We start from the raw sequence: 24,001 nt of genomic DNA, 5'->3' as shown, positions 1-24,001 counted from the left end.
TTTTAGATCGTTTATTTTTTCCCTATTTAAATAATGCTGTGATCACAACCCTTTTCCTCGACTAAAATTCCAGAAGTGCAATTTACATGAACGTTTTAAAACTTTCTCTAATGAATTATCTGTTAATGACCTTTGCACATTTGACATTTTTTGAGAGAGTGCTTTTCTTATTAATTTATATTACCTTATATATTGTAGATCATTGGTATATTAATGATCATTGACTATTTTAGTGAATAGTATCTTCCCAGTTTGTTGTCTCTTAATTTTATATATAGTGGTTTTTGAAATAAAACATGTTTGAATTTTAGATAGTAACCCATAAATCTTTCCTTTATGACATTTTCATAGCTTTAATGTTTATAAAAGTCCTTCCCTATACAGAGATTTTTTTCTTAAAATCACCTATACTTTCTTCAACTTTCTTTTACAGTTTAATTTCTTAACATTTAACTTTTTAATCCATCAGTAATTCCTGTAAACTAGAAGTTATTTTGGTGCATCATGTGAGCCAAACATCAAAGTAGTTTTATTTTTTTCCAAAAATATTCATTCATTGTCCCAATTGATTGTTTATATTAAGTACATAGAAGGATCTAAAATTATGGGATGGTGAGTGGATTTTTTTCTGGCTTGAATTTTATTTTACTTTCCATATGTCCTATGAAACATGTATAGTTTTTTTTAAATCTGAAAAGCAAGTGTTTTTTAAAGATCATATGCATTCATCCTGGAATTTGTCATGAAGAACCTTAAGTATCGTCTCCTGGGGTTATGGTCTCTTACAACTCCTGTGGTGATATTTTCCCTTTTACTTTGGAATTGCTTTTAAGTATTTAGGAATTTTCTCCTTTGCAACTTTGAGTTCATGCCTTAAAGGTTTTAGAATTCAAAGATTCCTCAGAGTTTCCTCTGTAGATCTTTAGGTTTGGGTTCTAACAACATCCATCCTCTGTACCACTTCCTCCGGGTATTAAAAACTTGGATAAAATCCCCCAGATAGGCATTACTATTAGAGATGTAAACCCTAAGGTCAGGACTTATAGGATCCTAAAACATGATACTTGCATTTTTGTTTTTGTTTTTTTTTGCTCTGCAGGTAACTTTCAAAAACCAGGCCTCTCGTCCCTACTCCTTCTATTCTAGCCTTATTTCTTATGAGGATGATCAGAGGCAAGGAGCAGAACCTAGAAAAAAGTTTGTCAAACCTAATGAAACTGAAGTTTACTTTTGGAAAGTGCAACATCATATGGCACCCACTAAAGATGAGTTCGATTGCAGAGCCTGGGCTTATTTTTCTGATGTTGACCTGGTAAGCAGGTCTGTGTTGTGCTGGCCACTTTCTGGTCTAAAAGAAAGGGTCTGTGTGTTATCTACTAATAATTTTTGGTATTTATTATAAGCATAATGGGAAGCTTTAAATAGGGGAGGTGCCATCATATTTGTGTTTTAGAAATATCGCTCTGGAATCTACTGAAGAGGATGAATTGTATTGTGGGAAGATGAGGAGTGGGTTGGAGTGGCATAAAAGTTGATGAGAAATCCATTCTGGTTGCTCATAGGATTGCTGTCTTCCCTCCCAGGACAAAGATGTGCACTCAGGCTTGGTTGGACCCCTTCTGATCTGCCGCGCTAACACGCTGAATCCTGCTCATGGGAGACAAGTGACAGTGCAGGAATTTGCTCTGTTTTTCACTATTTTTGATGAGACCAAGAGCTGGTACTTCACTGAAAACATGGAAAGGAACTGCAGGGCTCCCTGCAATCTCCAGGTGGAGGACCCCACTTTTAAAGAAAATTATCGCTTCCATGGTAATATATCCCACACCCCAATATTACTTACTGTGAAATCTGGCATGCACTATGACAAATGAGCCTTGAGCCTGAGGCTTGCACATTGTATGAGTTGAGACTATATATATATGGGAGTGGAGTCTTCATAGGAATAAATATTTTTGACTGGAGTGGAGGGAAAGAAACTTCTACCATGGATTTTAACAGCCTTCTCTCTGTTCTTCTCTAGCAATCAATGGCTATGTGATGGACACACTACCTGGCTTAGTAATGGCTCAGGATCAAAGAATTCGATGGTATCTGCTCAGCATGGGCAGCAATGAAAACATCCATTCTATTCATTTCAGTGGACATGTGTTCACTGTACGGAAAAAAGAGGAGTATAAAATGGCAGTCTACAACCTCTATCCGGGTATGAGCTAGTTCGTGCTCTTTCTTCTACCTGCTGTTCTTGTTGAGGACTAACTTTAAATGGTCTAGGCACTGGGGATATGGTCAGTGAACAAAGCAGACCAACTCCTTGCTTTTGGGTAACTTACTCTTTCAAGTAACTTTACCCTACAGAGAGATAATAAATAAATTAGCAAATGAACATGATAATCTCAGATACAGATAATGTGCTACAAAGGAAATAGAACAGAATAAATGAGTAATTAATGTCGCAGCACTTTCCTAGGAAAAAGGGACTTTTTTTCCATTGCAGGACATCAGTAGTTATCCAAAGAGTGATTTGTTTATGTATGTAACCAGTATATTGATTAAGCACTACTCACAATGTTGATCAAAACACAGCTTCATTTTAGTTCTCCAGCGTCCATTTAAAACAGGTTTAATAGTGGGAGTAGACTTCCTCTGTTTCTGCGTAAAAATTCTGATATGCTCGGTGACTTTTCTGCTCACTCTTAAGTAATAGAGTTAAAACTATATTACAAATAAAGATCAAGTCAGAAATTACAATGTCCTACTCCAAGATATTAATCAAAATTCTGAACTTGATTTAACTTCAGTCTCTCCTCCCCCAACTTGAGCCTGCACCAGGCTGGAAGGTCTGGAAAAGGGAGGTGTGGTTGAGTCCTCTGTCTCTCTGCCTTATGCTTATTGTGCTTCCCCCTAACCCCTTGCACACTCCCTGCACCTGGCAGATATTTCAAGCTGACTCTTTTCCTTGCAGGGTACTTCCAGGGGCTCTTCAGAGACTCCCTGTTGGGACTCTCTCTCATAAAATCTCCTTGACCTGGTTGGTTCCACCTTTATTCCAGGTGGTTCACTTGTGACCCATTCCTCAGCCTGTCAGCATTCACCTCCAGCTTCTTCCTGCTGGGGTTACTTTTTAGCCCTCAAGCCAGCCCTAGTAGACTAGATCCATGAGGACCTCACCCTGACTGGCTTCTCCCAGGCAGCTCATGTCTGGTTGGTGGGAAATACACCTTTGGCTCTGAAAAATCCTGAGAGTGCAGGCCAATCCTAATGCAGTAGCTTTCTCCAGTCTCCACCAGGAAAGCATTCTGTCACCCTGTCACTCCCATTTCCCAGGGTGGGGGGCTGTCAGAACTCAATCTCCAGTACCTCCAACGGTAAGCGTCACATAGCAAGCACTTTGGGTTTGAGGGGTCCAAGAGTGGTGGAAATAACTTAGGTTGATCTCTTTTGTTATTCTCATAAGCCAATTTATCTCATGCTCATTTTTTTTTTTTAGTGAAAAGAGGTACTTTTTGTTACTTTTATTTTTCATAAGGTGTTTTTGAGACAGTGGAAATGCTACCACCCAAAGTTGGAATTTGGCGGATAGAATGCCTTATTGGCGAGCACCTACAAGCTGGGATGAGCACTCTTTTTCTGGTGTACAGCAAGAGTGAGTACCACTGTGGGCAGAGGCTTGCTGCCTACCCAGCCTACTTCTATACAGCTTTTCTCCTGCCTAGAATGGTTGCCTTTGTCAAGAAATAAATACAAGCTCACAGTCATTATCAAATCTAAAGTGAATGTTGCTGGTAGAAATTATCAGAATCCTCAGGGGAGGGCAGATATGGTTGAAGCTTTGAACTCTTTGAACCTGTAGCTCTAAATATTTAACAAACTGGTGCTAAAAATATCTCTTCATTTTCACAACTTTGTGAAGCTCCAAGATCTCCAAGAGGAAATTTTGAAACTTAACTTTGCTTCAATTATCAAATATAACTTATAAATATTGCTTGGAAGAGTTTGTGATTTAACCCTAAACAAGTAAGAGAACTACTGGTCTACTTATGTATGGATCCTTATGTTTCCTCTGCTGCAAAATGTGAATACTTCTAGCACCCATACGTTGGGGTGATTTAAATCAAACAATACAATAAAATATTTAGTACAGTTCTTGGCACATAGTAAACACTAAAAGATATGAGCATTTGTTGGCGTTCTCCCATTTTTATTGACTTGCATTTGTGAAGCTGAATTGTATGCGCTTCTAGCTATCGTGTTTTCCTTGTTTGATTTCAGAGTGTCAGACTCCACTGGGAATGGCTTCTGGACACATTAGAGATTTTCAGATTACAGCTTCAGGACAGTATGGTAAATACTATTATTTTCTCTCCAAGAACTGGGCTGATTATATCTTTTTTATTTCTATTGGAGAGATTCAGATAACCAATCCATCTCCATGCTTCTATTAATTATACTCCATAGTTGCCTCTCAAATCCATTTTCTCCATTTCCCACTGTGACCATCTTAGTTCACGCCACCATCACTTCTCACCTGGGCAATGCCACCACCTCCTTAAATGTCCTGCCTGCCTTCAATATTTCTCCCCTTGAGTCCATTCTCTTCACTGTAGCAGGAAGCTACACTTTTCTATGAGCAGTGATAGTAAAGCTTTAATAGGATCCATAGAGAGTTCTCAAATTTCAGTGCCCATAATTGAAGTCTTATATTGGCACAGAGCCATACTCATTCATTTATGCAGCTATGGCTGCTTTCACTCACAAAAGCAGTTAAGTAGTTGCAACAGAGACCAGATGATCTGCAAAGCTTAAATATTTTCTATCTGGCCCTTTAAAGAAAAGTTTGCCAACTCCTGTTTTAGAGGGAAAAAAAATTCCCTTTGAAAAAGAGGTTTGAGAGGTATATACTAAAATGGTAGTTTTCTCTGGGTGGAAGGATGATGTTTTTTGTTTCTTTTTATTTTTACTTATGTTTTAATTTTATTTTTGATTTTATAATATTTTGACAATGAACATACACATTTTATAGTAAAGAAATAATAATATCATTTGGTAGTGCTGGTAACACATTCCGGTATCAGTGAATTAGAGGTGCTAACAGTCAACAAAATTATTAAATTCTAGAAAATAAAATGGACAAGGACCAGCAAAACACTTAGGGAGTCATTGATACCACCATGCTTTATACCTTTGTCTTCTCCATAGCTAGGATTAACCTTTCTCAAGAGAGTAATTTTCTTCCCAAGTGTCTAGGACCAACCCAGCTGAATCTAATCTCTCTCCCCTTTCTTGGGCAAAGGACAGTGGGCCCCAAAGCTGGCCAGACTTCATTATTCTGGATCAATCAATGCCTGGAGCACCAAGGAGCCCTTTTCCTGGATCAAGGTTAGAAAATGCATCACATTCAATCATATCATGTATTCTTCTTGCAAGCTCAAAGCATTATGCATCTCCTTTATATGGAAGTCATTTTCATCAAACTCCAGGTAACAGACGAGGAAAGAACTGAAGAACAGAGTGGCTTTTTATTTGTGCAAAAACAGTCAGGAATGAAAGACTTGGCAATAGAATTGAGTACACTGATGTGTTCTATTCCTGTGCTTTTAAGCTTTCTACTGGGATTAGAACAGCTGAATACTTTTGATAACATTGAACTCACCACCTCCCAAGACCGTGTATTCTATTATTAGATGCCTCCAACTGCCTAGGTATCCTTGAGTCCTCCAATTCCCTCATTTTAACACAAAAACAAATGGCTCAATCCCCCATCCCACAAGCAGAGAAAATGTGGCTTCTTTGCTTTCTAAAGCTGAATCTGTCTTCTTCACAAATTCTACACCACTGGGGTAGTAGTAAACACCTACTGCAGTTGGTCTAATCTGGTAAACTAACTTGGAGCCAATAACCGAGATAGTGTCTTTAGGTTAATTCAATTTCCTCTTAATGACTCAGTCTTTCAGATTTTCTCAGTCCCCCATCTCCTCTAGAGTAGTGCTGTCCAGTAGAAATATAATGTGAACCACAAATGCCAACCACATGTGTAATTTTACACTTCCTAGTAGCCACATTAAAAAAGAAACATGTGAAATTCACTTCAATAACATACTTTATTTAATCCAACATATCCAAAAATATTATCATGTCAACATGTGATCAGTCAGGACTGTGACCTTTTCAAGGGAATACCTATTGGAACTTCCGAGTCCCTTCCATTGCCACATGAGAGCTGAGGGCAGCTGGGAAGTGCCAACTCAGTCTCTCTGCCTAACCACTAGGGTAAGTTCCTTCTAGAGCCCAAACAGGAAAATAGAGAAAACTTCTCTGCTTCCAGCTTTGCTCTCAACCTCTCTACATGCCTCCCACCTCTGCTACTCACAGCCTGGAGAGGGACTAATGCACACACGTTTTACCACCCACTCCCCCACCTCCATCCTCTTCTCATAATGCACCAGCTTCCTTCTTCCTCTTCTTAGTTGGCTGAGGACATTCTCCTACATATTTTCCTCCTTTGTAAGTTTGCATCTGATCTTCTATTTTTCCTGAGGTTAAAATAATAAATAGGGATCAGGGAAAGATAAACTGGCTTACCAGTAAGCAGATGCAAAGAGCGCACCTGTTAATGCCTCATCAGCTCATCTGTTTTTGTTTTGTAGGCACTGCCAATTATGACTCAATTTGAGCTGACTGTTCACTAATCCCTAAGTATTTTTGTTTGTTTATTTGTGGGGCTCCTAACCAAATGTTCTCACCTTGTATTTCTGTAGTTAGCACTTTCAACCTTACATGTATCCCAGTGTAGTGAGCATTTTAATCTATTTGGCTGCCCTGCATCTGTTCTATTTATTTTTTTTGTAATAGTGTTCTCATTTCCATTTGGGGAATTACATCTCCCTCACTGGATATAATCTGATGAGACTAGTAAATACAGTGCTTTTTCCATGCCTCACCAAAGAACCCTGAGTGACACACTCTGTTTTCGCTTATTAGATTTGGTCCATTGTTCCAGCTCGCCAAGCTTCTGTCTTCCAAAGTATTTCCTAGTATACCCAGTTTCATATAATTTACTGACTTGATAGTAAACTTTTTTATACTTTAGCAAAGTCATGATCAAAATATTGAAGTATACAGGGCTTCCTTACTATGTGCTTAAGACAAATCAAGCTATTAAATCCTTACCACAATCTTATGAGGTAGATGTTATTATCATCCTCGTTTCAGATAAGGAAGTTGAAGCACAGAAAAGTTAAATAACTTGCCCCAAGTCACACATCCAGTAAGTGGCTGAGCCAAAAATTCAAACCCTGATAGTTGTGCTGCAGAGCCCTAATTTGTAATGATTAGACTATACTGCTCCTAGATGCTCCCTTTAGGTTGATAACCATCTATTAACTACCACTGTTTGATTATGGTTATTGAACCAGTTACGAATCTACCTAATTGTATTATTATCCAATCTGTATTAAATCACCTTATGCTCAAGGTGTTTTTTGCCATCTGTCCTACCGAAGTCCAGATACACATTTTCTTGATCTGGTAACTTTATAAAATAAAATGGTTCCAAGGAGCCAGCAGGCAGGGAGTTAGAGTTGATAGGGTGCTGACAGGGAGGGCAGTTGGGGTAGGCTTCTATTCTGGTGAGAGGGCCTGAAGAGTGCACAACAGCCAGGCCACCAGGCATAAGAGCACTGGGCTGGCTTGAAGGGCATCAGGTGACCAAGGCCAGGCAATCAGCAGCAGGCAGTCAGCAGGCTCCATGGAGGTGTCTGGCCGCAATATTCGTATTTGTACATTGTGTGACTCATTACCACCTTGCTTACTTCCTTGTAGAAAGATGTGTCTTGCTGTCACACATACCTGGCTGGATACGTAGGTGAAAACATTGAATCTGTAATTGCCAAATTGCTCCAAGATTCCAATTATAATGTAGAAGAGACATAACAAGAAAATGAAGTAGATAAGATTGGCAGCTTGCCAAGACTTCATCAGTTACAGAATGTAGGTGGAAAAAGTGGCTGGCAAGGCTCTATTAAAACTGCTAGAAGGTACCATAGTCAGTCGTCCAAAAAAGACCTCTCCTATGCTACATGAAGAAACAGTACAAGTGAATTCAACAAAAGGCATGGTCTTTGTACCTGGTGCTTTCAGTTGTTTATGCCCCAATACCAAGAAGAAACGTGAAGTGTCTTCAGTTGGGAATAACATCTAATCTGGGAAAAGATAGTGCTGTAGCTTCTGAAGACCTTGCCACTCTCTCTCCTATTGCCTGCTTCATTTTTCTCCTGTACTCATCACTACTTGATGCTGTAAAGTAATAAAAACATATATGATAGATAGTCTGTTTCTCCAACTCAAATGTAAGCTCCCTGAGGGCAGGGCTTTGTATTTTCTTGTTCACTACTCTATTCCCAGTACCCAGAACAGTGCCTGGCACATACAAGTGCTAAAGATATAGTCTTTGAATGAATGAATGGATGGATGGAACTTACAGTCAACTGAACGAGACAGTCATTAAGCACAAGAGTCATGACAGTACAATTTGAGTGTCCCAGGCATCTGTGAGAAGTTAATTTTCATTTGCTTGTTAGGGTAGTAACTGATGCCAAAATTCCTGTGTAGATACCCCCTTGTAACGCTTGCATAGTCCATGCCCTCTTCTTTAAGAACCAACCGTTCCTTCCCACTCTGCCATTATTCACTCATTTATTCCAAACATTTGCTAAGCATCAGCATTATACTAGATGCCATATTAGGTGCTGGGGCTAGAGAGGAGAGAAAAGCACTGAACTCAGCACATTACATGTATTAACTCTTTAATCCTTCTGGTAACCCTTTGAGTTAAACCATTATTATCTCCACTTTACAGATAAAGAAACTGAGACACAGAGAGGTTAGGTGACTCAAACAGGTTCACTGCATAATGATCTCAGTCTAATAAGGAAGGCAGATAAGCAAAGAAACCTTTATAATATGGTACAACAGTTTGCTATAATAAAGTTATATACAAAGTGAAATGGAAGCATAGAAGAGGCAGTACTAAATTTGTCTGGGTGAGTCAGGAAAGGCTAACCAGGAGAAATAGTTTCTGAACTAACTCTTGAAGGAGGGGTATCAGTTTATCACTGATAGCGATGTGGGGCTGAGGGCTGGTCTGAGGAGAGGGGAGGAAACTGGCTTTGGCTAAGCTGAGGCTGAGGTGTGGGCAAAGCACTAGGTTATGTGGGTCCATATGTGCAGCACAAAGGATGTGTGTAGAGGAAATGGGGGCTCAATGATTTGGAAGTGGTCTGGTTTGCCAGAAAGTAGGCTGGGAACTCAAAAGGCACCTTTCCTTCTCGTTCCTATCATTTATCCCTCAGCTTCACACACATCCACATTTCAACATCGGTATCTGCTTTACCTACACATCCAACGTAATACTGGGAATATCTGTATCAATGTAGATTCTTCTTATGCCAATAATTTCAGAAGGTGGTACATACATTTAAAATAAAGTGTTGTTTTTAATTGGTAGGTGGATCTGTTGGCACCAATGATTATTCACAGCATCATGACCCAGGGTGCCCGTCAGAAGTTTTCCAGCCTCTACATTTCTCAGTTTATCATCATGTATAGTCTTGATGGAAAGAAGTGGCAGAGTTATCGAGGGAATTCCACTGGGACCTTAATGGTATGTAATGAGTCCTTTCAAGAGAATGCATGAATATTTTAAAGAGCTTTTGACAGATTTCAGATATGGGACAAACGTTCCTAGCTTCTACAAACTTAACTCCAAAAAAGAATTTTCCATTTATGGGCAATAGAAGTCATTATGGACATATGGACAAAAAAGTGGTAGCATCAAGGATCTCATAGAGAATAGAAATGAAGAGATGTTCTATTGACAGAAATATGTGACTCGGGACTGGGTGGATTGATAAGACTGTGAATTAGCTTATGGATATTCTAGGTTGGAGGTGATAGTAGGGTAATCATGTTGAATGGCCAGTAGGCAGTAGATTAAAGACTTGAGTTTAGTGGGTAAAATCATGAATGGAGGTGAAGATTTGCATCTTCCGCATAAAGGGATGGGTGAAACCTTGGGAAATGATGACTTCTCTAGGGGTGAGCCCAAGACCCTTCATTAAACAGGCTTAAAACCTTAGCACCATCATCTACTCTTCCCTCAATTTTTATGCCCCCTCATGAATTGATCCATAAATGCAGCCAATTCTTTCTTTTAATGCCTCTCACATCTCTTCTGTTTCTTTTATACTGTCGTTACTACAGCCTGAGGCCCCATCACCTCACACTTGACCTATTAGATTACATTCCTAACTAGTCTTCGCTTGTTTCTAGTGTCTTCTCTAATAAAAGCTGCACATCATTTTCGGGATAATCATCTTATCAGTCCCCTGCCTAAAACCTTTCAATGTCTCCCTCTTGTCTTCAGAATAGAGTTCAAAGTCCTCAAATGGCCTTGTGCAAGATAACTTCCGTTTTCCCCTTTAGATCCATTTTCCTGCTTCTCTACCCTGCTTCTTGTTCTGAGCCTGGCATGTGTGGAATACATCAACAGGCTACCTTATCCTCTAGCTTTTGGTTGGGTTTCACCAACAGGGAGCACTGGCAAGAGATCACAGGAAGGGAGGAGAGCAAGATCAGGATATTTATTTTCCTGGCTCCCTCCTTGTAGACAATTTGGCTGTATCTCTCCACTGAAGGTCACTGCTTCCCTCAAAGTGGCTTTCTCTACCTGTTCCAGTTACTATTGCTGAGTACCAAACCACCCCAATACTTAGTGTTGTAAAAACAACCATTTTGTTTTGTTTATGGATTCTGTGGGTCAGGACTTTGAACAGGGCACAGCAAGAATGGCCTGTCTCTGCTCCAAAATATCTGGGGCCTCAGCTGAGAAGATTTGACAGCTGGGAGCTAGAATCATCTGGAAGCATCTTCACTTGCATGTCTGGTGGTTGGTGCTGACTAACCTAGCTAGGACAGCATCTGGGACTGTTAAGACTGAAGTAATTTTGTATGGCCTTTCTGTGAGGCCTGGGCTTCTCACAGCATGACAGTCTAAAGGTAGTTGGACTTCTTACATGGCATCTTAGGGACTCTAAATATGAGTGTTCCAGCTAACAAGGTGGAGACTACATCACCTTTTCTGATCTGGTCTTTTAAGTTATGTAGCATCACTTTCAATACATTCTATTGGTTATAAGCAAGTCACACGTCCACCCAGATTCAAGGGGAAGGGACACAGACCCCACTTCACAATGGGAGGAATGTAAAGAATTTGTGGTCGTTTTTGTAAACCACTATAAGAATCTATCTAATTCTCTCCTTTAGGATTCTGCTCCCTCTTCTCATTCCTGCAGGCCTAGGGTGGTAATACCCTGCCTCTACCTTCCTAACTAGTACCTTCATTAAAGTTTCCTCAAATTATCCTAATTTGAGTGCTCCCTGTTTCTTGTTGGAACCCTGTCTCATACAGTCAATGATGCCAGAAGTAGCCCCAGGAAACAGACCCTCAAAATGGAATTCTAGAGTTATGTTGCTAATATATTCAAGGAACACAAGTATAATTTCCTTGCTTGGGTAGAAGATTGGATGTTAGGTAATCCATGACATCCATGTGGGCATGACAGTTTCTCAGATTATCACTAGTGATACTATGACATGAGTTACAGGTGGTGAGGAAGACACTGGGAGATTAAATTGACAGTGCTATTAAGTTGCCATGGCAACAACTGTAGTGTCACCTGATTGTAGAGTGACCTGTCTTCTTTTTATGGCCCTTCTTTTTGCTGCATACATAGGGAAAAAAGAAATTAAATGTATGAATATATACAAAGAAGAACAGCCATGAATACATATGGAGAATCGGGACACACCCAGGGAGCTCCGGAGTTTTCCATATCCTGTGGTTGTAGGGAGATACTTGGACCTAAGACCAAGTCTAGGGGCTGAGCATATGAATTGCAGAGTTGCAGTGACAATTAAATGGTCAGCCCCACCAGGTCTATCTATTATGCTAAGGTAAGGGCACTGGTGGAAAAGAGTAGAACTCTGAGACCTGGGATGGATACATGTAGGCAGACATGGATGAGGCTGAGAATTGCAAACCTCCAAATCCCCCTGAACCTCCTTTGCCTGAGGAGGCATCCTTTCCCCAATTTCTGAAGCAGTCATCCCTTCTCTTCTTAAGACTTTCAGTGACTATAGCTGGAATAGTTGCCTCACAAGCCGGTGGCTAGTCTCCTTAGGGCCCCTGTTTGGCCACTACAAAAGCTAGATGACTCATGGAAAAATGACAGATCATCACAAATTTAATCAGGTGGTGATGACCAAAAATTGCAATTCCAGATGTGGTATCTCCTCTGGAGTAAATTAACACAGTCTCAAGCACTTGATATGGAACTATTGACCTGGAAAATGCTTTTTTCTTCATTCCCATTGATAAGCAAACTCAGAATAGATTTGCATTTATGAGGTAGGAATAAGAGTATTAACTTTACTGTTCATGCCTCAGGGTGATGCCAGCTCCTTGTTCTTTGTCATAACATAGACCCAAGGGACTCCAAACCTCTTGACATCCTACAGAACACCAATAGGTCCATGACATTGATAATGTTATGCTGACAGGACTGGGTAAACAGGAAATAGCAATCACCCTAAATGCTTTTGTGATTAATATAGGTACAGACACACAAACACATACATATACATATATATATATGTATATTTGTTTATATATGTAAAACAAGCCTATCTTGTTCCTGACTTTAATTGGAATGGATCCCATATTTCACTGTTTAATGTTCACTGTTAGTTTCAAACAAATCCTTTTTATCACGTTTAAAAAGTTTCTTTCTACTCCTACTTTATTTAGAATGGCTGCAGAATTTCATCAAATACTTTTTTCAGCATCTTTGATATGATCACATTTCTTCTCTTTCCTATTGTCAAATTATACTTACATTCCATGGTGTGCTGGCAAATGTTTAACAACCGGCTCAGGGACAAAGTGGGGGCAGTTAAGAGGAAAGGCTTTGATTTGTAGCATTTGCTGATTTCCACAATGTAAAGACTCCCAACATACCTGATTTCAAGCTGATGATGTAGTGTCGTTGAATGCAGGGTTGGGAATAGATGTGCACAATGGGATCTCACAAGCCAGTACTGGTGAGCTCCAGCACAAAACCGTGCTCCATTCCTGGGAAAACCGCCCTCTGCCATAGTGTATTAATCATTTAAAACTTAGCTGGATCCAATTTGCTAACATTTTATTTAGAATTTTTCTATCTATACTAATCAATAAAATTGGTTTACCTTTCTTGGGGGCTCCATTTATCAGGTTTTGGCATGAGAGTTATACTAAACTTGAAAATAAAGTGGAAAAGCTTCCATCTTTTTCCATTAAACTATTACTCTAGAATACTTTAATTAATGTAGTAACCACATGTTTAATGAAAGTTAGATGGAAGAGTCACTTGAGCCTTGTGCCTTATTTAGTGGTAGACACTTGACTATCTTTTCCATTCCTTATCTGATTATTGGTATTCTCATTTTCTGTTACCTATAGTGAATTTCTGTAAATGTATACATTAGAGTTCTATCTCCCTTCCCACACCATATATCTATATCTACATACACGCATATATCTCTCTTTTTTCCCCTTTATCAAAGTTGGCAAGTGTTTGTTTTTTCTATTGGATTTTCAAAGAATCAACTCTTGATCTTAAAATCAAACATAGATTTGAAGCTGTTGTTTTCTAATTCATTAATTCCTGTTCAAAACTTTTAAAATTCTTTCATTTCCTTTTGGTTTATGTTTTTTCATTTCCTAGAATCTGGACTTGAATGACTAGTTCATTTATTTTCAATCTTTTGTGCTCAATGATAACGATAAAGTCGTTATTAACTACTCTGATGAGGCTCTTTCCTTTAACAAACAGTTATTGAGTAACTACTATATTGTAGGTTTTAGTAAAGCAGTGGGCAGGCTGGAGCCCATGGATTTGGACTACAACCTGCTTTTGTATGGACTGAGTTAAGCATGGTTTTCACATGTTTTAAGGTGCAAAAAAAAAAAAAAAACAAATACATAGGGGGCCAGCCGGCTGGTGTAGCAGCTTAGTTCGTGTGCTCTGCTTCTGCGGCCCAGGGTTCTCGGGTTTGGATCCTGGGCACAGACCGACGCACCGTTTGTCAAGCCATGCTGTGGCGGCATCCCATATAAAGTAGAGGAGGATGAGCACGGATGTTAGCCCAGGGCCAGTCTTCCTCAGCAAAAAAAGGATTGGGAACAGGTGTTAGCTCAGGGCTTATCTTCCTCACAAAAAACAAAAAAAAACAAAAAAAAAAAAACGAAGACTATGCGACAGAGACCATTTGTGGCCTGAAAAGGCTAAAATATTTCCATATGGTCCTTTACAGAAAAAGTTTGCAGACTGGCGGTCTAGTCTAACGGCAGAAGAGATGCCTAGACAGTTAACATTAACCAGAACCCTTCCATCCCAGAGCTTGCCTAATTTACAAATTTCAGTTTTAGTCATCTTCCTCCAGTGCAGTGGTTCTCAAATGTTTTTATACTTTGTACCACCATTCACATACAAAATATTTTTTCATAAGCAATATTTCTCATCATAGAAGTCCCTCATAAAGGAGGGAAAGGGGAACCCAAACACCCTTTAAGGATCACTTCTTCACTGTGACCATTTTCAATAGTTTATAATATTTTGATGTTAATTTTGAATTGTCAATGAACATTTCAATGATGTGGATCTTTCCCTCTGACTTTCAAATTAAAAAGAAGACTAATCATGTCCTTTATAAATATTTATCTTTGGTCATGTTAGAAATCAGTGTTAATTTTGATATTAAGTTGATATATAGCAAGAGACCTCTGTCAAATTGTTGAAATCTGGCCTTGGCCCAGCGATTCGTGCTAAGAAGTTTCTGAGGGATATACATAAACGAGCCAATGACAAATGGAAAATGACCTTTAGTGTTTCCTAAAATTACACTTGAATACCCATTAGCAGGCTCTCTGGCAATCCCTCCCCCCACCTCCTCAATGCAAGGAGTTTAGACCAGAGGCCTAAGGAGGTTTTTCCCTAAGCCCAAATCCAAATACTATCACCAGTCCCATGCCATACTTGGTAAGCATTCTTCTCACAAGACAGTAAGACAGCCGGCCAGGCCTGCAGCCCGGATTGAGAGGAGTGTACCAGAAAAAGCAAAAGCACAAGGGGGCATATGCCCTTCCCTCTTTTGCAATAATTTGGACTATGCTTTTAGGGCTCTGAAGGACCCTTCCTGGCGGCCACATGAGAGCACAGGAATGCTGGCTGACCCTGTCTCAAGCGGGCCTCTCCGAGTGTACGTATTTCCTTACCTATTGCTTCCACACTGTTGAAATAGGAGAAAAGAATACCCCAAAAGTCCCACCCATTTTGAGGCACTTAAGTCATACACAACCCTCCACACATCTCCCCCAAATGCAAAACAAAAATCTACCCCCAAACTGTGTCCTTAAATCTCACCCCAAGGGATTAGTATTCAATTTCAGCCTAAAGGATGCATCTTCCCAAAGCTGAATGATTGAGAACGAGATTATATTCTGAAGAGTTCTGGTTGTCACTCTCAAAACTGTAAAGAAAATTAAACCGAATTAAAAACAAACAAAAAAACCCAGCTAAGCCGGTTTGCATGTAACATTGGGACCAAAAAGCCTTGGAAATTTAGTGTTTTAAAAATGGATCGCCATCCTGCTTTTGGGGAACAAGGACGCTGTCTTGCATATACCTGATCACACAGGACCACAGAACCAGGCTGATTTTACATACTTAAGTAAGAGTTGCAGAAAGTTCCCCACTACAAATAAAAGTTATGTGGATTACCCGTATCTCTCAGAATAGAACTGGAACTGTGAATTCCAATCTGACACTTGCGCTGGACTCGCCCCGGGTTGCGGGGTTACTGGAGACATCTGCATCACAGCTATCTGAGTAAAGACCACATTGCAAGTGATCTCTGCAGATTCACTGCCTGGCATAACCCACATACCAGGCAGTGTCAATTCCAAACGAACCAATACATCTTGGAGCCGAAAGACAACTGTCTGTTTCTGCTTTCTGCCTCCCGACATGCAGATAAGCTACTGTCATTTCATAGATGAAGTAAATCTAAACCACAAGTTAGGAGTACTAGAACGGCTTTATCGTGGACTCATGGCTGTAGCAACAAAAACGACATATGGGATCGAATGATTCCCACGAAATGTACAGGGCAGATGAAACAAAGGAGAAAGAGAGTGATCACACAGATAGACATAGAAATACGCTAAGAAATCAGAGTCACGATAAAAAAAATCATATAGCTTAAGTATTTAGACAGCTGGGCAAAATAAAATCCTCACTCTGAAGCAAAGACGTGGGGAAGGGGGTAGGAGGCGCGAGAGTTGGGCGGGAGAAGAAGGGGATAAAAGGGATTGTTAGTTTATGTCGCAGTTTTTGGAAAGAGAGCCATGGCCTTTGCTCCGATTCCATCATATTGTATTTCCCCCCCATTACAGAAATAAGTCTTCGGGGTACAGGTAACTTTCAGTCAACTAAATTCCTATGGTGGCAAGAGGAACGAGATAAAGGTAGAACCGCCGGGATCCGTGTCTTTTATTCCTCCCCCCCGCCAAATGCAAAGGCGGATGGAGGCGTGAGGTCTGGTAACAGGCAGAAAGTCACTTGGTTAAGGTCATTCGTCAGATCCCCTGACCTGAGGGGGAGATGGTTTCTTGCAGAACGAGGTGCAGGAGGTGGTTCTGCTCAGCACTCAACAGCGGCCACATCACCACCTGCAATGACTTGACAGCCTCCGTGTCCTTTTCGTGGGTGGCCATGACCAAGGACTGGAGCAGCAGGAAGAGCTCCTCGGGAAGCTGGCCACTGCTCTCCTGCCCGTGGCTGTCGAAAGCCTCCCAGGAGTACTTCTCCAGGGTGTGGGCATGCTCCGGCAGGAGCTTGGCGGGCGGGGGTTGCAGAAGGAGCAGTAGCAGCACGCGGGACACCTCGCAGCGGACCAGCACGTCCGAGAAGGCGCCCAGCGCGGCGGGAGAGGGCGCGGCCGCAGAGACGGCGTTCGGAGGGAGCAGCGCGGCCGGCAGGGTGGGGGCCGCGCCGGGTCCGGGCTGGGGCCCTGGCGGCGGCGGCGGCGGCGGCGGCGGGGGCTGCACCGGGTGGCTGCCGTGCTCCCGCGCCAGGCGCTGCATGCGCGTGAAGACCGCCAAGGCGCCGCTGTAGTCGCGCGCCAGCAGCTGGCAGGAGGCGGCGTCGCCGAGCGCCTGCAGCGCGGCCAGGGGCAGCTGGGGCAGCTGCAGCTGGGCGGCGCGCTGGAAGTGGCTGGCGGCGGCGGCCGGCTGGCCCAGGTCGCGCAGGGCGGTGGCCAGCTCGAGGCAGAGGGCGGCGGCGGCGGCCGGCTGGCCCAGCTCGAGCTGCAGGCGCACGGCGGCGCCCAGGGCGCTGGCGGCGGCCTGCAGCGGCTCCCCGTAGGCGGCGGGGCAGACGAGGCGCTGACGCGCGTCGCGCTCCTGCCGCAAGAAGAGGCGGGCGGCCTCGGTGAGCGCCAGCGCCTCCCCGGGCCCGTGGAAGAGCGCCTGCTGGCAGCGCGCCACCGCCAGCTGGCACCAGGCCGCGTACGGCAGGCACTCCTGGGCGCGCAGCTCGCGGCCCAGCTGTCCGAACTGCTCACCGGCCTCCGCCACGTTCGGCTTCCGCAGGAAGCGCTTCTTCAGCTTGTTCGACACCTGGCGGTACCGGGCCAGGAAGTCCCCGGCCTCGGGCCCCGGGCCTGCGCCCCCGCCCAGGCCGCTCGCGGACGCCGCCATGTTCGCCACCCGAGCGCTTCCGGGCGCGCTGACGCAGCCGGGCGGCCGTGCCCGCGCCGCTGGCGAGCTGCGACGTGCGCTGCGACCCGCTCGGGAGCCCCCGCCTGTCCCGTGGCCGCGGTGATATGCAAAATACCCGGGACGGAGGCGGGGCCTGGCCCGGCTGCGAGCGGCGTATGCAAATCGGGGACCCCTGGGCGGGGCCCGGCCGGGCGCCCGCTGTTGCTAGGTGACAGCTCGTTTGCCCAGGTTGCTAGGGGCGTCTCCTAGCGTCTCCAAGGGAACGCGACCAAAACTAAACTCGGGGTCCGCGTGGCCCTAATCCCGACTTTGCCAATCATTTCTCGAGCGCCCGTCCCTCCTCCGTCTTCTCCGCGTCAAAGCCCCTGCCCGGTTGGAGTCCTTGCCATCCGCTCTGTCCGCCTCCTCCCCCGCGTCCCGCACCCCGCACCCCCCACGCGCCACCCCCGGTCGCCATTGCGAGTTCACCGGGTCACGACGCCGCAGTCCTGGTCTGGAGCTCCACCCCAGCGAAGACCGTCCTTCTGGGGACTTGGCTGGGCTCTGACTTGCTCAGGGCCGATGGCGGAGTCTTCCGTACCCCAGCCTCACCCCCGACCCCACCGCAGCCAGCCTCTCGCTCGCGGGGCCCCACCCCACCCCGCACTGTCCACCGCTCCTCTCTGTCATCCGCGACTCCTCCCCACCACCCCCAGCCAGACCGCCGCCGGCCCCCACCCCTCCAAGGAGGGATGTCCCAGCACCAGCATCTCCCGCGCAGAGTGACCGAGGCACGCACACGGGTTTCCTGAAACACTTTATTGATTTTTCCATGACTGTGCCCAAGGCACCAGACAGGCTGGGGCCGCCCCGGGGCTGTGCGCGGGCCTGGCGCCCGACGGGCGGACACACGGCCGGCTGGGTGGACGGCCGGCCGGCCAACCGAGGCCCGCGGACCCGGGTCACGCCGGGCAGCTACTCCCGGGTCGGGGCCACCTGGGAGATGGTCGTAGCCCCAAAGAAGCCGCTGAGCAGCGCGTTGTTGTGGACCGCCATGTCCACGAGCTCTGGGGTGATGCGCCTCCTGCCGCCGTTGTGGGCCTCGTTGCTCGCCAGCTCCAGGACCTTGGCCGTCAGGTACTGGACGACGGCGGCCAGGAAGACCGGGGTGGAGGGGCTCAGGCGCCGGGTGTAGTGGCCCTGCCGCAGGAGGCGCTCCACGTGGCTCACAGAGAACGATAGCTCCGCTCGGGCGGTGCGGGAGCGGGGCCGACTCTGGCCACCGGACGACCCTCGGCAGCGGCGACGACGGCGGCGGCGGCGACGGCAGCGGCGGCGGCTCGGTTCCCGGGCATGCTGGGCTTGAGCCGCGCCTTCTGCTCGACGGGACTAGCTCTTCTGCGGTGGGATGAGGTTCAGCTCAGTCCGGGTCGCTCAGGTGAGGTGAGGTGAGGTGAGGTGAGGTGGGTCGGCGGGTCCCAAGCTCTCAAGACGGCGGGTACTCGGCCCCTACTCCGTATCCTAGCGACCACGCACCGGCCCCCCCATTGGTCGGGGCGCACGCTCGCTGACACGTCGATCCGGTGACGTCACTGCTTTCCCATTGGCTCCCGGAAATGGCGGGCCTGGGCCTGCAGCGAAAGGGCGCCGGCACGAGCCCGCTCGCCCTGCGCCCTGGACCCTCTCTTTGAGGAACCCTCCCTTTCCACCGGATGGGAGCGTGGGCCGGAAAAAGGCGACAGCCTTGGACGACCCGGTGCCACCAAGTGGACACTCGCGCGGTCAGGCGATCGTCACAACCACCCAGATCCAAAACGTGGGCACCACCCGGAAAAGAAAGCCCTGTACCCGTCAGGCAGTCGCTTCCCACTGCCCCCCCCCTCCTCCCACCCCCTGGCCGGCCCCCAGCCGGCACCTGCCCCCAGCAGCCAGGCAACCACTCCTGGGCTCCCTGTCCATAGAGGTTTGCCTATTCTGGAGACTTCCTACAGATGGAGTTATACGATCAAGAGGTGGCCTCTTGTGTCTGGCTGCTTTCCCTTAGCCATCATGTTTTCACTATGGGTCATCCACGGGGCAGCACGAATCAGCGCTTCATTCCTTTTCGGGCCAATAAGATTCCGTTGTCTGGAGAGACCACACGTTGTGTATCCATCCGTCCATCAGTTGATAGACGTTTGGGTGATCTCCACCTCGTGGCTGTTGTGAATAGCACGGCAGTGAGCGTTCCCGTACAGGGTTCTGTGGGAACACCTGTTTGCAGTGCTTTGGGGTATGTACCCATGAAGAGATTTATGGGTTTATTTCTGGACTCAATTCTATTCCACTGATCCATGTGCGTATCCTTATTTTAGTACCACATAGTTTTGATAACTGAGGCTTTATACTAAGTTTTGAAATAGGGAAGTGTGAGTCCTCCAACTTTTTTCTTCTTTTTCAAGATTGTTTCAGTATTCAAGTCCCTTGAAATTTCATATGAATTTAGGATTGGCTTTTACATTTTTGGAAAACAGATCATTGGGATTTTGATAGGGATTGCACTGAATCTGTAGATAACTTTGGGTAGTATTGCCATCTTAACAATATTAAGTCTTCCAATCCATTAACACTGACATCTTTCCATTATTTTAGGTCATTCTTAATTTCTTTCAGCAATACTTTGTAGTTTTCAGAGCACAAGTCTTGAACCTCCTTGGCTAAATTTATTCCTATGTATTTTTTATGCTATTTTAAATAGAATTGTTGTCAATTTTACTTTGGAGTTTTCATTGCCAGAATATAGAAATACAACTGAGGCGCCGGCCCCGTGGCGTAGCGGTTAAGTGCTCGCTCCGCTGCTGGCAGCCCCGGCTTGGATCCTAGGAGCGCACCGACACACCCGCTTGTCAGGCCATGCAGCATCCCACGTAAAGTAGAGGAAGATCGGCTGGGATGTTAGCCCAGCGCCAGTCTTCCTCAGCAAAAAGAGGAGGATCAGCATGGATGTTAGCTCAGGGTTGATCTTCCTCACACACAAAAAATGAAATACAACTGAGTTTTGTGTGTTGATCTTGTATCCTGCAACTTTGTTGAATTTGTTTATTAACTCTAATAGTGTTTTGTGGATTCTTTAGGGTTTTTCTATGTATAAGATCATGTCCTCTGAGAATAGAGACAGTTTTACTTCTTTCTTTCCAATTTGGATGCCTTTTGTTTCTTTTTCTTGCCTCATTGCTCTGGCTAGGACTTCATTACAATCTTGAATAGAAGTAGTGAAAGCTAGCATTCTTGTCTTATTCCTGATGTTAGGGGAAATGCTTTCAGTCTTCCACCATTGAATATGATGTTAGCTATGGGTATTTCATAAATTCCCTTTATTATATTGAGGAATTTCCCTTCTATTCCTAGTTCGATGAGCATTTTTTATCATGAAAGGTTGTTGGATTTTGTTGAATGTTTTTTCTGTATCAACTGAGATGATCATGTGGGTTTTTTCTCCTTCATTTTATTAAGGTAGCGTTGATTAATCGATTTTCTTATGTTGAACCATCCTTGCATTCCTGAGATAATTCCTACTTGGACATGGAATCTAATATTTATAATATGCTGCTGGATTCAGTTTGCTAAAATTCTTTTGAGGATTTTTGCATCTATTTCATAAAGGATATTGGTCTGTAATGTTTTTCTTGTGGTATATACATCTGACTTTGGTATGAAGGTAATTCTAGCTTTACAGTATGAGTTAGGAAGTTTTCCCTCCTTTTCTATCTTTTGGAAGAGTTTGGGAAAGATTGGCGTTAATCCTTCTTTAAACATTCAGTAGAATTCACCAGTGAAGCCACCTAGCACAGTTCTTGGCACATAATACATGAAATCTAGGATTTGTGTAGTCATTAGCTATTTGTTGAATTAATATATTGTCTCCCTAAGAAGGTTTCTAATCAAGACACAAGGATTGAGTAAAAAAATGAAGCAGATATATTTACCAAAAATAATGCTGTGATTTCTGGGACAGTGCTATAAATTTATTAATATTTTTTATCCTAAAGGAAGAAAAAATTGTTACATGGCAGAACAATTTTTTTTAAATTCCCCATAATACTATAACTCTGATATGTGATTATATAACAGACATATTGATTCCTATTTTAGTGTATTTAAGCAGATACAGAATCCCAGGTATTTTATGAGAGATGATTTTCAACTTTCCTTATACTATATGACATGGCTTAAATCTCGGCCTTTTGAATTGGCATTAGTACCATATTTCTCAAACTGTGTTCCTTTTCCCTTAAATATGTCATATACTTTTCTCTAGAACCTAGACATGTCAAGGTCCTAAACCCCACATGTTGGATATTAACACACATCTCATGGATTCACACACAAGGAATCATGAATTAATGTTTCACAGTTCACACACACACACACACACACAGGCATGCAAGCACACACAGCCCACATTCTTTTAAAGATTTATTTATTTATTTTTCCCCCTCAAAGCCCCAGTAGATAGTTGTATGTCATAGCTGCACATCCTTCTAGTTGCTGCATGTGGGACGTGGCCTCAGCACGGCTGGAGAAGCAGTGCCTCCGTGCGCCCCCGGGATCCGAACCCGGGCCGCCAGCAGCGGAGTGCGTGCACCCAACTGCTAAGCCACGGGGCTGGCCCACAGCCCACATTCTTGGAAGATCATTCTAAGACCAGTGTGGTAGGCTCCCTACTCCCAGTGCTCTTTCACAGCTGACTCTGCCCTAAGCTAGTGCTTCTCAAACTTCATGTTCTGATTCAGTAGATCTGGAATAGGGCCCAAGATACTGCATTTCTAATTGCTCCCAGGTGATGCCGATGCTGCTGGTCTGTGCCCCACACTGGATTAGCAAAGCCCTAAATGGCTTCCTCAACTTTGAGAGCCTTTTACAGGACTCCAAAGTAGAAGACTACTTCGCCTGCTCAGACCTAACCTCCCTTGTTCCGTTCTTCTTCCTGGTGTTTTTCTCCTTCATGTATTTCATCCTAACATCTGTCTAGCCAGAATGGTTTTACTTGAGTGTTGGGTACTGTTGAGAAATGCACAAAGCAAAATGCGAAGGAAGATATGATTGGGAGGAATTGCTTTTTACTCTGTCTTCACTTTCCATTTGTCTGTGCTAATCCCTTCCTACAGGTCTTCTTTGGCAATGTGGATTCATCTGGGATAAAACACAATATTTTTAACCCTCCAATTATTGCTCGGTACATCCGTTTGCACCCAACACATTACAGCATCCGCAGCACTCTTCGCATGGAGTTGATGGGCTGTGATTTAAACAGTAAGTGCCGTGTCATCCCATATCCCTCCCTTTCCCAACCATGGGTAGGATGACTAACCGTCCTAGTTTTCCCAAGACTGAGAGGATTTTCCAGGACACAGAACTATCAATGCTAAAACCAGCACAGTCCTGGGCAAACCCAGGACTTGGTATTCTAACCATGGGATTCCCCAGGGGCAGCCACCTCCTACACTACTATTAACAAGGCAAATCAAAGTCAAATAGAGCTGAGCAGAAAACAGGGGGCATGTTAACAATAACAGAATCTGTACAAAAGTTAATTTCTGGGGACTGGCCCGGTGGTGTAGCAGTTAAGTTCGCGCTTTCCGCTTCAGCGGCCTGGAGTTCACCAGTTTGCATCCTGGGCGCGGACCTACTCACCACTCATCAAGCCATGCTGAGGTGGCGTCCCACATAGAGGAACTAGAAGGACCTACAACTAGGATATGCAACTATGCACTGGGGCTTTGGGGAGAAAAAAGAAAAAGAGGAAGATTGGCAACAGATGTTAGCTCAGGGCCAATCTTCCTCAAAAAAAGAAAAAAGATTTATAAAAAAAAAGTTAATTTCTGGGAAATGATGTCATGATGACAGTAGCCCTCGAGTGTCAGTGGAGACAGGCCAGTGGAACCTAGGCTGTATCTCGTCCTCGTGATTATGTTCTCCTTTCATTTCTTTGAGGTTGCAGCATGCCACTGGGAATGGAGAATAAAGCAATAGCAGATGCACAGATAACTGCCTCATCCTACTTAAACAATGTGTTTGCCACCTGGTCTCCTTCACAAGCCCGACTTCACCTCCAGGGGAGGACTAATGCCTGGAGACCCCGGGTAAGAGGCAACAAATTTGCCA

General features: G+C 44.3%; 3 protein-coding genes across 4 annotated transcripts in view; 1 reads left to right on the top strand and 2 right to left on the bottom strand.

Annotated features, from left to right (window-relative positions):
* F8 (coagulation factor VIII) overlaps positions 1-24,001 on the top strand; it is a 153,241-nt gene that overhangs the window by 117,909 nt on the left and 11,331 nt on the right. Inside the window, exons 16-24 of one of the 2 annotated variants that reach the window (XM_014779576.2) lie at positions 1,100-1,312; positions 1,563-1,812; positions 2,024-2,206; positions 3,530-3,646; positions 4,273-4,344; positions 5,294-5,379; positions 9,506-9,661; positions 23,005-23,149; positions 23,831-23,979. In XM_014779576.2, coding sequence (XP_014635062.2) covers positions 1,100-1,312; positions 1,563-1,812; positions 2,024-2,206; positions 3,530-3,646; positions 4,273-4,344; positions 5,294-5,379; positions 9,506-9,661; positions 23,005-23,149; positions 23,831-23,979 — 1,371 coding nt within the window. Of the gene's footprint in view, positions 1-1,099; positions 1,313-1,562; positions 1,813-2,023; positions 2,207-3,529; positions 3,647-4,272; positions 4,345-5,293; positions 5,380-9,505; positions 9,662-19,218; positions 19,296-23,004; positions 23,150-23,830; positions 23,980-24,001 lie in introns of those variants that run through there. The other variant, XM_087427463.1, reaches the window with a different exon arrangement.
* On the bottom strand, positions 16,176-17,937 carry F8A1 (coagulation factor VIII associated 1). The gene has a single exon (XM_087427531.1). It carries the CDS (start codon positions 17,855-17,857, stop codon positions 16,736-16,738), a length of 1,122 nt encoding a protein of 373 aa, XP_087283657.1. The 5' UTR covers positions 17,858-17,937; the 3' UTR covers positions 16,176-16,735.
* H2AB1 (H2A.B variant histone 1) lies at positions 18,820-19,213 on the bottom strand (the record flags this gene model as incomplete). Its single annotated transcript, XM_004443580.3, has 1 exon — positions 18,820-19,213. A coding segment is annotated over one exon (381 nt), but the record flags the coding sequence as incomplete, so codon positions are not given.

This window comes from Ceratotherium simum, chromosome X (assembly GCF_057802395.1).
Source record: "Ceratotherium simum simum isolate JZ-2026a chromosome X, ASM5780239v1, whole genome shotgun sequence".
NCBI classification, from domain to species: domain Eukaryota; kingdom Metazoa; phylum Chordata; class Mammalia; order Perissodactyla; family Rhinocerotidae; genus Ceratotherium; species Ceratotherium simum.
The sequence above is the reverse complement of the archived record's forward strand: the minus strand, read 5'-3'. Positions and strand labels throughout refer to the sequence as shown.